General features: G+C 48.6%; 1 protein-coding gene across 6 annotated transcripts in view; it reads right to left on the bottom strand.

Moving 5' to 3' along the window:
* Window positions 1-17,756, bottom strand: part of galnt13 (UDP-N-acetyl-alpha-D-galactosamine:polypeptide N-acetylgalactosaminyltransferase 13) — a 704,750-nt gene that overhangs the window by 469,137 nt on the left and 217,857 nt on the right. For all 6 annotated transcript variants that reach the window (XM_038789559.1, XM_038789560.1, XM_038789557.1 and 3 more), the window contains one exon: window positions 9,570-9,738. In XM_038789559.1, the coding sequence (XP_038645487.1) occupies window positions 9,570-9,738 (169 nt within the window). The remainder of the gene's footprint in view (window positions 1-9,569; window positions 9,739-17,756) is intronic.

The following is a 17,756-nucleotide window of genomic DNA, read 5'->3' as shown; positions in this document are numbered from 1 at the left end:
AGAACTCGACCCGCAGGCTGCAGAGGCAAGAGGAATCCTCGAGCACTGGCTCAGATGTCTTAAGGCCTACCTGGCTGAATCAAGTACTCCAGAAACTACAGAGGAGCAGAAACTCAGTCTACTGCACGCAAGGGTGAGACACCGTATATCTTCTCAACTAAATAGTACTAACTCATATACGGGGGCCCTAGCCATGCTAGATCGAATGTACGTGAGGCCCATCAACGAGGTCTACGCGCGCCATATTTTTACGACCCGCCGCCAGCGCCCCGCGGAGTCGTTAGAAGAATTCCTGCGGGAGTTAAAGATTTTAGCTCGGGACTATAATTACCAGGCTGTATCAGCCGAACAGCACATGGAACTTGCTGTTAGGGATGTGTGCGTGGCAGGCCTCAGATCGAATTATGTGCGCCAGCGGTTGTTAGAAAAAGGGGCCCAGAACTTAGAGGACACGTTAGAACTAGCTACCACCATGGAGGTCTCATTCCGCAGCCTCACCTCATTCCCCGCGGACCAAGCGACCCCATCCTTGGCCCCCAACCAGCGACTGCCCCAGGCCTGCGCCGCATGGCCACCCAGCCATCACGCAGTCCCAGTGTGCCGTTTTTGCGGGCAGCCTCCCCGAACAGGCGCCGGAATGTGGCGACTTGGTGCTTTCAACAGTAACTTCATTTGAAGCCTACTTGTGACAATAAGTGATTTTCAATATCCTGTGTTGTCTTTCCACCTCATTATAGAAATTTTGAGGAATCTCTCCCCATCCCCAAAACATGCAATTCAGCGTCAGACAGCTTCACCATGAGTGATTCTGGAGGGAGAAGTGTCTGTTTCGTGGCCTTTCACAGCCTCGTTCAAGCCCTTCTCCATGCACGCATAGCCTTCACCCATCTCATTTATCTGACTGTCCCGAACTTTTCCAATGCCCCCTGCAGGCGTACTCTTTCAGTTTCCCAGCTGAGCTGACCTGCATCTCCACCGACCCACAGATTGAATTCCCAGCTGTGCTCATCCAACATGAGGCTCCGCTCATTTCTGATTATGAAGACAATGGTCGTCCTCCACTGTTTCATGAGCCACCACTCATTCCCCCCCAGTCACCCATATCCTTTCTCCTATTCTGCCATTATTGTTGCCCCCAGGTATTATCGTATCCTTACCAGCCCATGGTGAGAACCGTGAGGTTCTGAAGCAGGTCCAGGGAGTCAGCGAAGACCATAGAAGATGCTGCCATGGTTATATGGAATTATTAAAGTGCAAGGAGTCCTCAATGAGGTGGGGGGGGGGGGGGGGGGGATCTGGCCCACGATCGGGGCCCACCGATCCACAGGTGGGCCTGTGCCGTAGGGCCACTCTTTCCCTCCGTGGCAGCCGCTGTAACGGTCCGCCATGGCTGGCGCGGAGAAGAACCCCTCTGCGCATGCGCTGGGATGACGCCAGTAAACGTTGGCGGTCCCGCGCATGCACCAACTCATGTCGGCCGACGGAGGCCCTTCGGCACCGGTTGGTGCGGCGCCAAACCCTTCGGCGGCGGCTGGCACGGCGCCAACCCCGCCGTCGCCAGCCTAGCACCTGAAGGTGCGGAGGACTCCACACCTTCCGGGCGACCCGACGCAGGGGTGATTCACGCCACTCCTCGGCGGTGGTACGGCACGCCCCACCGGTTCGGGGAGAATCCCACCCCGCATTTATTCTCAGAAAGTAGGATCCTGAATTCTCCGACCTCGTGCCGGGTCGGAGAATCGACGGGAGGACGCGCCGGCTTTCGGGCGCTGGAGCTGCGGACACCACTCGGGCGCCGTACTAGCCCACTAGAAAGGGGTGGATAGCTGCCAGTTGAGGCCCGTTGACGCCGGAGTGGCTCACGCCACTTTTCACGCCGACGTCAGAACTTGGCCGCAGGATTGGAGAATCCTGGCCAGGCTTTCCAACTGAAATATAATTTTCAAAAAGTGCAATCCTAATTCAAGCATAACATTTCAACAACCAACAATACTTCAAATAAGGTCAAATTCTTGTCAGATTTCATCTCAAGGCAACAGCACAGTTTTGTCGTTAACTGTATAAATTATCCTCTGGCAAGCAATATTTCTCTTTTTGTTGAGATTAAATTGTTGAATGAATTATTAAACAAGCTCAGGTTCCAAGATTGGAAGTTGCTTATTTTTATCTGTATTTTATGGAAATCCTGAGGCAAGCATAATGGGCGGGATTCACCCCTACCCGGTGGACCGGGGGGTTCCGGCGGGACGGAGTGGCGTGAACCACTCCGGCGTCGGGCCGCCCCAAAGCTGTGGAATCCTCCGCACTTTCAGGGGCCAGGCCCGCCCCGTAGTGGTTGGCTCCCTGCTGGACGGTGGGAAAGAGGCTTGGCACCACGCCAACCGGCGCCGAAGGGTCTCCGCCAGCCGGCGTGTGCACGGGAGCGCCAGCACATGCTGGCGTCACCCCCGCGCAAGCGCAGAGGGATTCATGTCCGCACCAGGAATGGCGGAGGACCACGGCCTCTGGTGCGGAAGGATAGTGTGCCCCCATGGCACAGGCCTGCCCGCGGGTCGGTGGGCCCTGACCGCGGGCCAGGCCACAATGGGAGCACCTCCCAGGGCCAGATCCCCCCGCACCCCCCAAGAACCCCGGAACCCACCCGCGCCGCCAGTAAGGGACCTACTGTAATTTACTCCAGCGGGACTGGCAAAGAACGGGCGGGACTTCAGCCCATCGCGGGCCGGAGAATTCGGTCAGCCCCGGGGCCCATTGAGTCGTGCCGGACCCCACCATTCTCCGAGGCGGGCGGCGCGACTCACACCGGGGAAATTTTTTGGGGGCGGGAGAATTTGGAGGACGGCGGGGGCGGGATTCACGCCGACCCCCGGCGACTCTCCCACCCGGCGGGGGGTCGGAGAATCCCGTCCAATGTTTCTTGGCAAATTGGTCACATGGACGGGATTCTTCGTACAGGCCCTTCGTACAAAATGCATCGGTAAATTCTTCTGCAAAACTACGAAGAACAAGAACAATTTTGATGTGCATAATGTTATCACAGATAGCATAAGTAATCGGTTCTCATTAAATAAAACAGTTTAAAAATTGAAAATCTACATATCTGCTTGCATATGATATTTGACATCAATATAACACCTCCATTCTGTATTATGATACGCAATCCAATTTTACTGTGGTTGATTATGTTTATTTTTAACATTATTTTTAACCCAGACCAACCCATTGGCAAGGCTGCATCCAAAAGCTGGGGAGATAAGGGTGCAGTAGTGGTAATGGTTGCAAGCATCAGTAACCTCTGACTGCCATGCAAACCACTCATGTCAATGCTATGACCAAGAAAGCACAACAGCGCCTATACATCCTCAGGAAATTAAGAAAATTTGGCATGTCCACATTGACTCTTACAATTTTTACAGATGCACCATAGAAAGCATCCTATCTGGCTGCATCACAGCCTGGTATGGCAACTGCTCAGCCCAAGACCGTGAGGAACTACAGAGAGTTGTGAACACAGCCCTGTCCATCATGCCAACCTGCCTCCCATCCACTGATTCTGTCTACACCTCCCGCTAGCCTCATTCTGAAAGATGCCATAACATGGAAAAGAAAGATAATGTGACTGCGGAAATCCTGCTTTCCTCCCTGCCCCAATTCTCCTTACTTTTTGTGCTTTCAGAGATAGTCAAGAACATTTGACTTATCAGCTTTCCTATCCATCAGAAAGGGAAAGAGCACACAATTGAAACTGAAGAGGAGGCCGCAAGACTTCACCTTACAATCACAGCCACCAGGTCAGATACTGGCACTGTGTCAATATTAGATATAAATGTAGAGTTGGGATCAACACAAGGTTAATCACTGGACAGGAGTGAGCTGCAGCCAGGTCAGAGGGATTAGTCAGATCATGTGCAAAATTCCCAGAAGACAAGTTGTTAGATTAGATTTATATTTAAATTTATTGGCACGTGTACGAGGGTACAGTGAAAAGTATTGTTCTGCGTAACTTCCAGGAAGGTCATTCCATAACTGAAAAACATAGTACAATAAATGCATAATGTAAATACATTGACACAGACATTGGGTGAAGAATACTGAATGTAGAGCTACAACAGTAGAGAAGATGTGCAGAGAGATCTGTTCAGTCCATAAGAGGGCCATCCAGGAGTCTGGTAACAGTGGGAAAGAAGTTGTTTTTCAATGTGTTGGTGCTTGTTCTCAGGTATTTGTGTCTCCTGCCAATGGAAGTGGTTGGAAGAGACAATAACCTGGGTGGGAGGGGTCTTTGATGAGGCTGCCTTCTTTCCCAAGGCAGTAATCCCACCGAACTTTTTTGGGTCTTAAGGGCAATTTAGAACGGCTAATCCACCAACCTGCACATCTTTGGACTTTAGGTTAGACGGCCAACATGGTTGGCACAGGCCTGGAGAGCTGAAAGGCCAGTTCCTGTGTTTGTACTTCTCTTTGTTGTTTGTTCTGGTTGTGGGAGTGGTGATATTTGGTGGTCAGAAGATCCGGGAGTCCAGGTGGGGACAGAGGCCGATGTATTGGCCTTTGCTTCCCTGATAGCCCGGGGACAGATTTTGTTATGTTGACGGGATTCAAAGCCGCCGAAGGCAGTTGGTCTGGCAGAATTCCTGCAGTCGGAGAAGGTCAAGTTTGCTTTGCGGGGGTCGGTAGAAGGATTCACCCGGAGGTGGATACCATTCACTGAAATCTTCAAGGAGGATTGAGGGGCCAGCGGGGTCGTGGTGGTGGTGGGGTTAAGGAGATATAAATTGGGAAGGCGGGATTTGTTGGTATCGGGGGAGATTGGTGATTTGTGTCTTGGTTCAGGTTGATATTTTGGTCTTCTGATATTTTGTGCACATGTGCAAAAAGCCTTAACAAAAATATATTTTTTTAAAAATTGAAAGTCAGCAGGTTGCCACCAGCCATACTTCAGTCACTCTGGCACCACCTAGAAGTGCGAGGACAAGCAAGGGCATCTGCAGGGTAGGCACTAAAGGGATTAGTCCTGCTTTTGTTTTGTATCCTTTATGTTTTCTTGTTCAATGAAGTTCTGTGTAGATTTTTTGCTGCTTTATTAATTCATGTTTGCCAAGGGGAGTTTATAATGAGGATTGGTGAGTCCATGTCGGGATGGGGATTCCGTAACTGAAGTGAAACTTCACAATGAGGTCCCTCGGAAACTTCACAATGAGGTCCCTCATGTTCCACTGAGTTGCACGGCGTGAGTGCGGTCTCCTCCCAATCTCTTCTTCTTCGCCGTCTTTCCCAGCTGGTTTCCTGATCCCAGCAGGTAGTTGGCGAGCCCTCAGGATTGCAAGGCTGTGGAGGACACAGCATTCCACCATAAATATAGATGCTTTCTTGGGTAATTATGCAAAGAACCTCCTACCCCTCATAGCACGTCTTTCAGATATGCCTGATTAAAGTATCAAGTATGTAATGTGAACCAAGTATGTAAAGATGTGTCTCATAAAGTACCAAATATATAACTCCTGCACATCTTATTATCAATAAATAATTAAACACATGTACCCATCAGTGTCAGTGAGCTTGAAGTTTTGCTTTGTGAAGTATTAACCTCCAGTGACTCACTGATAAATGTGAGAAACCGGTATCCAAATAAGGAAGGAAATGGAGAAACAGGTGTATTGCTTAGACCATAACAAATATAACATAGGAGTGAAGGGGAAAAAGTAGAGCAATGAGCACTCTATGACCCTGAAATTGGCCATTGCGATGAAAGATATTATTCACATCATACCAAAAATGAAGTAGGCAGGAACATTTTTCCGACATATCAGCAAACAATTATTGGATAATTGGAGAATATTACAGGTTCACTGAATGGTCAATAATATAAAAATGCATTACCACTTCTCAACTTCAGAATTAAAACTAAATGTAATGTAGATTAAGGCAATAAATCAAAGTTATTACATTCAATTGCATTTCGGTTCATCGAAATATTCTACCTAGTATAATTTAATTTGAGTAAATATTATAAATAGGAAATACATTTAAGATGTTTTGGTTTCTTTACATTTCTGTTTCTCTCCAATCATCTTTCATTTAGAAAGCGCAAAACAGTAGAATTCTGATGGATTCTTATTCAAGGAATAACACAATCATATTCCTCAAATAAAAAAAAACAGATTATAGGAGAGATAAAAACACACGAGGATGAAGTTTGTTTACGTAGTGCTGCTTACACAGACTTACCTCACTCCCTAGGGGCAAGCAGTGCCGTGGGCTGCTATCTAAGCACAACATTCTTCAATTATATCACTGGAAGTGGTGCTGCACAAATGAATTTCTCCGCCAGGAAATTCAGCTTGATGGCAAAAGAACAATAAATGCAGTAAAGTGCGTTCCTATTCTAATGTTTAACAGATCTCTTATAGATACAGCATGGTAGCATAGTGGTTAGCACAACTGCTTCACAGCTCCAGGGTCCCATGTTCGATTCCCGGCTTGGGTCACAGTCTGTGCAGAGTCTGCACGTTCTCCCCGTGTGTGCGTGGGTTTCCTCCGGGTGCTCCGGTTTCCTCCCACAGTCCAAAGATGTGCAGGTTAGGTGGATTGGCCATGATAAATTGCCCTTAGTGTCCAAAATTGCCCTTAGTGTTGGGTGGGGTTATAGGGATGGGGTGGAGGTATGGGCTTGGGTGGGGTGGTCTTTCCAAGAGCCGGTACAGACTCGATGGGCCGAATGGCCTCCTTCTGCACTGTAAATTCTATGATAACACTGACACTAATCGGTTCTGGAATTTGAATTTATTAGGGTCCATTTTGAAAACTGGGCCTTATTATAAGAATTAAACAAGGTTCCTTCACCCATAGCAGCTCCAAGGCCAGCTTGCCAGTCAGTGGAACTCTAATTTGGGCTGTTTGACTGAGCTGGGCAGCAAAAGTGTGAGGAGAGAAGAATGGGTTGGTGGGGTGGAATAATGGGCCGGCACCAGCCCTCAGTAGTTCTGTGGAGTTGGGAGAAGACCTCCTGCTGCTTCAGTCTCCGCAGGAAAGTTATCTCTCAAAAAGAAAGGAATTATTGATACTTGTTAGGCTGCAGTAATCCCACCAAAAATGGAGTGGAATGGAATACAGCTGGCACCGCACACTCTGCTTAGTAGTGTTACATTTTGCTGAAAGGTCCTCAAACAGGCATTAGCATATGGAAGGGACCCAACATCTGTTTAAGGCATCTGCCCAGATCCTTGCTCTTTGGAATGCAAGATCTACAAATTTGGCAAAAACTTTCCCCCTTTTTTCTGCCTGGAAAACGGATACAATGAGGACTAATTTCTACCCTTCTGACTTCTAATCCACATCCGCAGCAACAGAAATAGGATTGAGTGGGTGGAACAGATTATAGAAAAAAATGAAAGAAAATGAATGAAGGAGAGAGGAACTGTAAAAGATTACATAAGTGATAACTCCAAAAAATTCCAAATTCAGTAAGGTACTTCAGATAGTTCAAGCTTATGGTCATTTATAGCATTAAAGGTCTCAGAGTAGCTGTGTGGACCTATCGCAACCCAATTAACAATCAGTGAGCAGGCTATCGGCGAGCAAATGAGGGGCTGGTTTAGCACAGTGGGCTAAAGAGCTGGCTTGTAAAGCAGAACAAGGCCAGCAGTGCTGGTTCAATTCCCGTACCAGCCTCCCCGAACAGGCGGCGGAATGTGGTGCCTCGGGGCTTTTCACAGTAACTTCATTTGAAACCTACTTGTGACAATAAGCGATTTTCATTTTATTTCAATTGCTGCTCAATAGCACAATAAATAACTCCTTCTATAACTTTGCTGATAATTAAGACCGATAAAGATTGAGATTGTTGTTTGTGTGGGTCTTTGATCTACATTTACCCTTGGCTAAGACCGAGGTCTACATGTCTGGGAGTTTTCTACATCTTGGTGGATATTCTCTTCATTTATGGTTTGTCACCTTGTTCTGATGCTGAAATATTGTCTCCTTCCTGTATTTATCCCAGGTTGCCTCCTCTGGGCAGAAGAAATCCTGTTGCTAACAAGTCTTTTTTGTGTCAAATGACCCCGACTCAGAATAATGGGCCGGACTTTCATCTGGGAGGCACATATTGATAGCTCAGCACAACCATTTCAGGACAAAGTACCTCAGACAGCGCAATTTTCATTCCGGGGGGGGGGGTGTGCACATGTGGCATGCGAGAGGGCACACCCCAATGGACCCTTTTACCCCCATACCAACATGTAACACTTTCATGCCCAATCCCCCAGCATACAGAACCAATGAACCCTATAATAACAATGGCATGTGTGGAAAAGCTTAAAAAGCACCATTCATAACTTGCTTTTTAAAAATCTTGCTGCTACAACCCTATCGAAGTGTCAATTAAATAGATCTTTAGAATCAACAGCAGAAACTAGAAGCACTTGATGCATTTTTACCTGTGAAAAGAACCTTTGTTCCATTGACAAAATTGATCTACCATAAGAAAGCTTGGGATGTAAATCAAACAATGTTTTCCCTTCTCTGTACCTTTTTCAACAAGGTAATAGAAACTTGGTGTCTCAGCCATGTCAGAGAGGGTCTGAGGGCCATTGGGAGTGGTGTAGGGCATGAGTTGGCATGTGGTGCATGCGTACGACCGTCTAAAGTTACGTTTCAAAACCGTCCCATATCAAGACTATAGTTCACGTTTCCTCTGAGGTGCCGAGAATCATGAGTCCTCGAGAAGCTGGCTTGACTCCACGAGAACCTCTGGAGGCCGAGGAGATTCTTTCCCGACAATGGAGTTGGCCAGGTCGTGACCTGGTCGGGAATACAGGCAGCGCACCAGTGAAAACTGTAGGAAACAGGAATGGCGGTGGGACTCTCCCTCACTTCCCGAAAATCCAGCTGAATATGTCAGATTAGAACATATATAAATCACCCATTCAGGAAATGATGGACTTGCTCTTCAGAAATTTCATGACATATAACTTGCTATTCACCCTTATGACAATGCATTACTATTCAAAGGGCACAGTTTTACAGGATCTAAGGAAAAGTGGCTTGTCTCAAAAAAGAATAGCAAAGATATAAATGGTTCACTCTGACGAGGCATTACAGTGCTCTTCAAAATATGAGGCATGTATTTCAAAGGAAATTTATTATCGTTTGAGTATAGCTCTCATTCCTTCAGCTCATCTAGCTACTTTTCAACATGGCAATGAGACAAAATTCCATATTTGTTGCTTCTGGTCCAACAACGCAATGTTCAGTCACATATCAAAGTGGCCAGAAGCCCACTGTGGGGAACCCATGTTCAACACCAGTGCTGTTTAATTTGGTAAAAATGCATAATTATTTATCTTTTTGCGCACTAACTCATTCACTTTGTGCGTAAAGTTCGAAGATTCAAGTCAAAAGAAAAGCAAGTAAATCAGGGAAGCAGATCTTCATTATCAACAGGAAAAGCATACATTTGGAGAGAGAGAGCCCAAGGTGGGACAAAAGTAATGTTCGGATTTGTGTTTTGGACCACTGAACACTGAATGTATTGAATTCCTGTTATAAAACCAAAATGAGAATAAACTTACCCTTCCAATCTCACATCTGGCAGGGTTCTATTAAATGCAATCATGTCACTGGCCATGAGATTAAACTGGTTGATTTTGAACAAGTCCCTCATTTTCTCTTGATCTTCCTTAGGAATAAGTACTGCCCTTCCCATCTCGCCTGGGCCTTCTTGTGCTCTGGATATGACAGCTGGAGTGGAGATAAACAATGTTATAGAATGGATTACTGATTTTAAACTTAAATAACAATACAACCTTACTTTATTAAATCCAAAATGCACAAATCTTTATTTGAAATAAATCCCTTTGAACATCATTCCATACATAGTAAACTATACATATATATTTTATGTCATCTACAATTGATAAGTTGAGGGAGTAAAAATCCTCACTTCAGTCAGACGATGCACTGCCCAACATACTGCTGACTTGATTTGCAATGCCATTTCAAGTGGGAGCTTGCCAAAATTAAAAATTCATGGAAAGAGCCTGCCCAAATACCGGATCCCCTGTGGGAATCACAAGCTGAAAATTGCTCCTGCAACTATTCGGAATACTGCAACAAGGAGATTTACTGCAGACAAATGGTACTCACAGTGACTGCACCCATCATTTGGAGAACAAATGAGAAAAAAACAACAAAAATAGTAATAATTGTATAAGAACATTCCCATATTCACAGCACCCTTCACTAAATCCAAACAGAGACATCATTTTCAGAAACCTGAGCTTTTTACAAGGCTCATGCAATTATGGGATATCATCTACTTTAGAATGTTTCTGACAATATAAAATTATGGCCACATATTCACTTGTGCAAAAATAGGGCACTAAAGAGATAAACAGGGCCATTTTATATTTGAATAGGACAGAATAATGAAGATGCTAAATAAGCTTCCATGTTTAAGAAAGACGACTGCAAGAATGACTGAGAAGAATCAGTCATAATAAGTCTGGTAATAAGTAACTGACTGTAAAGTACTTTTGGACGTCCTGAGTTGAGAAAGGCATTATAACTGTAAGTCTCCAACTTTTTCCCATTTTAAACAGTTAAATAGCTTTACGTTTCCAATTTCATTGACATCATTCTGCTTAATGGCTTATCAGTTGTTAAATTCAGCAAATCACTTTTTAGTTCACCCCACTCATTAGCCGCGGTCCTCCGGAAAGATGTCTAAGTGTGGTAGAGAGCAGGAACTGACACGACATTCCCAGCGCTCAACCAGCAACGCTATTTAATGTTAATTGGTCCACTTCACGAGGCCCCACAGGCTTCTCACTGCAAATGAAGGTGCGCCAGCCTATTCGCCGGCACCGCGCTCGTCAGCTACCCGCTAACAAGATTGAGCAGCATTTAGGCAGCACTTGCTCAGACAACCCCAGTCAGCTTGCAACACTGGTGCCGAGGAGATCAGCCGCAAGATTCGGCGATGCAGACTTGGGGAGGCTCCTAGATGCAGTGGAGGCCAGGAGAGATGTCCTGTTTCCCCCGAGGGTCCTGAAGTGTGAGGCATAGGGCAGACAATGCTGCCTGGGGTGAGGTGGCAGCGGCTGTAAGCTCCGGGAGTGTAACCACGTGGCCTTCAGTGCCGAAACTGGTCAACGACCGATAACGGACAGCACAACTATGGAGAGACAAACACATCCCCCTCTTCCCGTGAGAACTTTCCCCCTCCACGGGGGCATCCGAGCCCCCAACAAACTCTCCATGTGGCCCCTGGCCCTCCCTTCAACACCCTTCCATTGACCCTCCCTCTCCCTATAACACTCCCCAACCCTTCCTTCACAACCCCCTTCCACCACAGTGTGGCTAATGACGCCCTCTCTGTTCCTCCTCAGGAATAACAATCGCCGGGAGAGGGCCCAGACTGGCGGTGGAGTGCTGGACTTAAAAATCCTCACCTCCTTTGAGGAGCATGCCTTGGAGTTGACTGGGATGGCCGAGGACAGATCGGTCACTCACGTGCAGGTTGGTGGAAGCTGCAGAGGTGAGAAACCACCTGACCCCCACCCAGAAGACCTGTCAAAAGGGAGTTGTTATTCCCATACTGACTGACCCATCCCTCCACTGACCACATTTTCATTCTCCCGCAGGTCTTGCAGCCGATGGTGCCAGCCCATCCTGGGTGGCCCCCTCTTCAGCCTCCCAGGAGACGAGCTCGGAGGGGAGCTCAGATAAGGCACGATGAAGGTTTCACAGCAGTCATCCTCACCCTCCACCAGTGCAGCTACAAACACCTCGGTGGAAAATGTTAGTGGACCGGCTTCTGGGGCACAATCTGGTGAGCACCACACAGCTGCTGATGTACATCAGATGGCGGCAGGAACCCCGAAATGAGACAGCAGTCGGAGGGCTGCTGGATCCCAGGACTCAGCTGGGTCCCAGCCTGATACTGAGCCTCTGGTACAGAGTTACCCGGAGCCGATGGAGACATTAGGGAGTGGTCAGGACATTCAGAGGGAGATGTCAGCGACACACCAGCAGGTCCATAGACAATTGGAGGAGTCCCAGAGGCTACATGCACAGGAGATGTCGGCAGCAATGCGTGGCACTGAGGCCAACACTGCTAGTGTAGCGACTGCAGTGGAGAGCATGATGCACGATGTCAGCACCATTAGTGGAGGTGTCCCAGGCATGGCACAGTCGGTGACAGCCATGGCTGAGGGCCTCGGCAGAACGTCTAACGTGCTGGGGGACATGACCCAGTACCAGGCTGACCTTGATGAGGTGCTGCTGGACATGTCCCGCTCTCAGACGGGAATGACCGAGGCGCTGTGGAGCTTGTCCCAGCCGCAGTTGGGACAAGGTGCTGCAGAGAATGGCCTAACCACTGAGGAGCATTGCCAAGGGCGTCGACACAACGGTACAGGCATTGGGGAGCCACAAGGGCTGGCAGAGCCAGATGATGCATCCAGGGCTCAAACAAGCTTCCCCTCCATTCCCAGATGAACCCCAGGTCCCTACGGGCATCAATCAGGAGGAAGGAGTGCTGGGTGCCAACCCGGACCCATCCCATGGAGTGGTGATGGTGACCCTCTGCTCCCCCGAGTTCCGCCCCTCTGACGAGGCTGCATCTCACAGTCAGCACCAGGGACAGGGTGCGGTGTGGCTATGCATGTGCCGCCGAAAAGTGCGCTGGTGTCTTCCGGTCCCACACAGCTCCCAAAGGACACCTGCCAAGGGCATCAAAGGCCACGGGATGAGGTAAGCAGCTGGCTGCCTTTATCTCAGATGTACATCCCGGGGAGACACCTGGACATAATGGTAGAGCTAGGAAGCACACCGTGGATCACTGAGGGCACCCGTGTGGGAGGACAGGGGGGCGGTGGATGGCACCATCGGTTGAGTGGTGAATCGTTCAACACTAAACACCTTCAAGCACAACCAGTATGGCACCTGTCACTTTCTTCCGCAATTGAAGCCAACCTCCAAACCCTTGGCCCATCTCTCCACTCACCCCCGGTCTTACCACGTGCAGGTTATGGGTGTGAGCCAGCAATCAGCAGACAGGCAGGGGTCAGACTATGACATAGATTATCATCACCCCCACTGCGCTCGACAGTGATCCGCTGTCAGTGTTGAGACAGTCCCAGCACCCATTTTTCGGATGTTGGCTGCTGTGTGTGTGGTGTTGCCTCCTGCAGTATTCAGTCACAGTGTCCAGGCTCACGGTCTGATGGGATGCTGGGCAATGACTCCCTCATGCTACATGGCCTGCTCACCCACAGGAATCCACTTGGGTTGTGTGAAGTGCTCACTTAACCACGATTGCCAATTCTCTATCAGCAATAGCCTTCAGCTGCACGGCCAGAGGCCTCGGCAGTCAATGGGGGTTATAGGTGGTCGGTGGGGGAGACGGTTAGGAACAAGGCTTGCCCCTGGAGCAGATACACACGATCCACATGTGATTCCCCCCCCCCGGTCCAGTCTTCCATGGCGGCCTACCATGGCAGAGGATTCCTCACCCCCAGCCGGGGTTCCCCAGCTGAGTGTCTCCGAACCCCACGGCAAGCACAGGGGTGGCAAGCCCAGCATCCCCGGGCACTTGGCTTGTGAGCAAAATGGCTACTCACCTTCTCTGCTCCCCACAGAAGCCCTTCTGCCAGGTTCACATTTTTCAAAAATGGCGCTAATTGGCGCCGAAGTGACCACTTGCTGGGGAGGCCGCTGAATGACAGGAGGCCGTTGGATATGGGGTGGCTCTCGTTAATTGTATGGAAGTGGGGCCTAAGTGGTGAGAATTGGTTTCTCACTATGCTGCTGCGAGATCCCGATTTTGCCTAGGGGAGTGGGTCGGTTGCATCACAAACTGTTTGGCACCTGGCGCGGTTCTTGTTTTCGACCTCTCCTGCTGTACACTGGCCTTGTTTTGCTCGAGCGAGAGCGTAAGGAGGCCTGAGAAGCGCATCCGTTGTTTCACTTTATCCACTTTCCATTGGTCTTTTGATTTCTTTGCAATGGCATCTGTCCAGCCTGAAGCAGATGACATATGTAACACCTCTCAGTTTGTCAGTTCACTGTTGCTTCTGAGATAACAGGTGCTCTTTCTGAAGGAGGTGAGAGCTCAAGTGCTTTCTCTTAACAGAGAAAAGCAGACTGAGCATGTATGCAGCTTTGCCACGGTATCAAGTCTCGCAAGGGTACAGGATGCAATTGAAAGCATATGCTTGGCTTTGCGTGCACTGTACCCCAATGCTGACATGTATCAAAACCACTTGAAGAAGGAGCAGTTATCCTCACTGCTGTCAAAGGTGCTTTAATTCTGCGCAGTCTGCTGCTCTCTCCACTGCATCACACCAGACTGGCTGCTAAGCGACAAGAGCCATCTACTTTACACCTGGCTCATGACTCCACTCTACAGTCTAATCACATGCGCACAATGAGAGCCAAATGGCCAAGTAAAACGTCACACAGCAGATGATTGGGACACATAAGCAATAGTTCCACTACCTAGACCACACTGGAGGAATCTGAAGTAGTCACTGTGGTGTATTCCGATTCGCTGGTTTGCTGTAACCTCCACAACCTGACCATCATGAGGGCGAACATACAGCAAACAGCTCAGGGACAGGAGGAGCTGACGGAGGAGAAGGAGGAACTAAAAGAGGAGGAGGAGCTAAAGAGGAAGAGGGAGTGGAGAGGAGCTGCAAGAGGAGGAGAAAGAGGAACAGAGGAGGCTATCGGCACATCCACATTCTGGCTGGGCTACCCTTGATCGTCTATTCCACTATGGATCCACGGAATACAACCTTAAATCTCCAGTATACAACAGTCCCATACCTTTCCATTCCTCAGTTACAGAATATCAAAGTGCACTCTCGGTCACAATCCTGAAGTAAAAGCCAGCGCAAAATAACCATTCTGCAACAATTTTATCCAATAAAACATCTGGGGCTGGATTCTCCGTTCCTGCGGCTAAGTGCTGATGCCAACGAAGGATCCGTGGAATTGAACTATGGAAAATTTGGTGCCACCGCTGCACCGATTCCACTACCGCTAAGGGGCTAGCACCAGCGCTGAGTTAAACACCCGCGGAGCACGCGGAAAATGGTGGGAGAATCAGTGGGTCTGTTGGCACGCGCAGGGCTGACAAGCTGCAGCCGCGCATACAAGTACACCCCCACACACGCACCAATAGCACTCGAAAAGATGGCGCCGGTTGTGCTGGACGTATCCATCCACCCCGATCCCACAGCCCACATCCCGGCCAGCCCCACTACTACCCCCAGCCCTTGGCAGAAGCCGCCCGGCCAATGGCATGACTGTCGGTGAAGTATGGCGGTGCTGGACACTGGCGTACGCCCTCTCTCTCCGCAGCCACCATGCCAGGCTCATGACTGTGGAGACCACACCTGCGCCCCCCCCCCCCACCCCAACCCCCGCGTCGGAAACTGTACATCGGAGGCGGACTATTGCGTTTGGGCCCGATAATGAGAAGCGAACGTGGTCGCAACTATGCGCAGTGCGCATCGCAATGACAACGATTTGGAGAGGGTGGAGCACTGCAATTCGGCACCAAATCGGCCGTGATTTCAGCGTCGAGAGATAATCTCAACCAGATCGCCATTCCCCATTTCGGCATCGGATAACGGAGAATCCTGCCTCTAATATTCTATACGATATTCAACTAATCACCCTTGCAGATTCCCTTATTGCCAGTCCTGTTGATTCCATATCTTGACCCAGTGTTCCTATCCAATGCTAACCCACTGATTCCAGCAGTATTGGTGCAAAGCTGCTGACTTCCATTGTAGGAGACGACAGATAGTGTTGCAATACACCCTGGAGCAGCTCTGGGCCAGAACCCGACTTCAGCATGAACTGCATCAGTCTGTGTTGACCAGCTGACAGGTAACTTCAGGGACAATTAGCAGAATGCCAGTGGGATAGAACATAGAACATAGAACAGTACAGCACAGAACAGGCCCTTCGGCCCTCGATGTTGTGCCGAGCAATGATCACCCTACTCAAACCCACGTATCCACCCTATACCCGTAACCCAACAACTCCCCCCTTAACCTTACTATTAGGACACTACGGGCAATTTAGCATGGCCAATCCACCTAACCCGCACATCTTTGGACTGTGGGAGGAAACCGGAGCACCTGGAGGAAACCCACGCACACACGGGGAGGACATGCAGACTCCACACAGACAGTGACCCAGCCGGGAATCGAACCTGGGACCCTGGAGCTGTGAAGTATTTATGCTAACCACCATGCTACTGTGCTGCCCCTTTGTGAGGGGTGGAAATAAATGCCGCCACCCTAAGCAAGCACAGCAAGTTAATGTTCCAGGAGGGCAGAGCTCAGCTATCTCACAGATTGCTGAACAGTCTGAAAAACCATTTTATCTTTGTTATCCACAGTCGTGCTGGCAGCAGTCTGGGCCTGTATGGCTAGAAGCTGAGATTTCATGACGTCAATCTGAGTTTCCACTGCAGCAGTCAAATCTTGAATGTCTTCTACTTGCGCTGCATGTAGTGCTGCATCACTGGAGGGTCCATACGTTTGACCTGGAATTGACAACACTTCCAAGCTGGAAAGGATGGGCTGCAAGATCTGCATAAAGCTTTCTGCCAAATTGGAGCCAGACTCCTCCACGCTCCTTGACAGTGACAACAGGCTTTCTGGCAGGCCAGAAAATGCACCAAGCACTTTGGTGTGCATGTCGTCAGCCTTTTACTGTATACTGACACATCAATGTCCTCATCGGAGCCCTCTGCATCAGGATGCATGTGTGATCTGACCCTCCAGTGAGCTGATACCTGTTCTATCCTTTCATCATGCCCTGCTGAGCCCACCTGTAGCTCACCACATGCAGTTTCTGCCCCCAAGCCATCACCTAAAGTTCATGCAATCTCAATATCTGAGATACTGAGTGGCTGCTGAACACTTGTGCTCCACAACTTGCTGCACCCCTAGCCAAGCTGTTCCAACGCAACTACAACACTGGCATCTACCCAGCAATGTGGAAAATTGCCCAGATGTGTCCTGTGCACAAGAAACAGAACAAATCCAACCCAACCAACTACTACCATATCTGTCTGCTTGCTGCCACTGTCTTTCAGGTGTGTCCGACCCGAAAGCCTCTTGGCTCCCCAAGAGAAAATCTCACTCTTCCTGCCCACCTCCAGTGGGACAACAGAAATCCCAGGAGTGTGCCTTCTGTCCTGATGCACCATTTCCAAACCTCACTCTGCTGAAAGACTCTTCTTAGAGCCAGTTCTAGAGGTTTTTCAAGTCGAGAGCTGTTCGAGGCTGTCTTTAAATATTCCAGACTAATGAAAACTATTGCTGGCCCTGCATAAACTTAAGACTCTTGTTGACAAGTGGAACCATTCAGCCATGCATTTAGCCTGTTCGTAGCCCATGGTGCAAGTAATGAGCATTTGTCAATGGAATATTCAGGGACCATATTAACATGGAAATTGTTGTATCATACAGGCAGTTAACCTCCCTCTATCAAATATCTTAAGACATTATTTTATCAAAGGCATTAGGCAGTTTATCTTGTATTTCTCATTGCCTCCAATAAAACAATAAATTTGAACCAAATGCATTAAGCAATCATATAATAACATTCCTCACAACACTTTCCAAGCTATGAGCATTAAATACAAACTGTTCTTTTTATTATTTTGTCATTAAAAATTTCAAGTGATTCTGCAGTGAATTTAATTTTTAATACTGCAATACTGCTGGTTT

The sequence above is a fragment of the Scyliorhinus canicula genome, chromosome 2 (genome assembly GCF_902713615.1).
Source record: "Scyliorhinus canicula chromosome 2, sScyCan1.1, whole genome shotgun sequence".
In the NCBI taxonomy this organism is placed as follows: Eukaryota; Metazoa; Chordata; class Chondrichthyes; order Carcharhiniformes; family Scyliorhinidae; genus Scyliorhinus; species Scyliorhinus canicula.
This window is presented reverse-complemented; position numbering and strand designations above follow the sequence as displayed.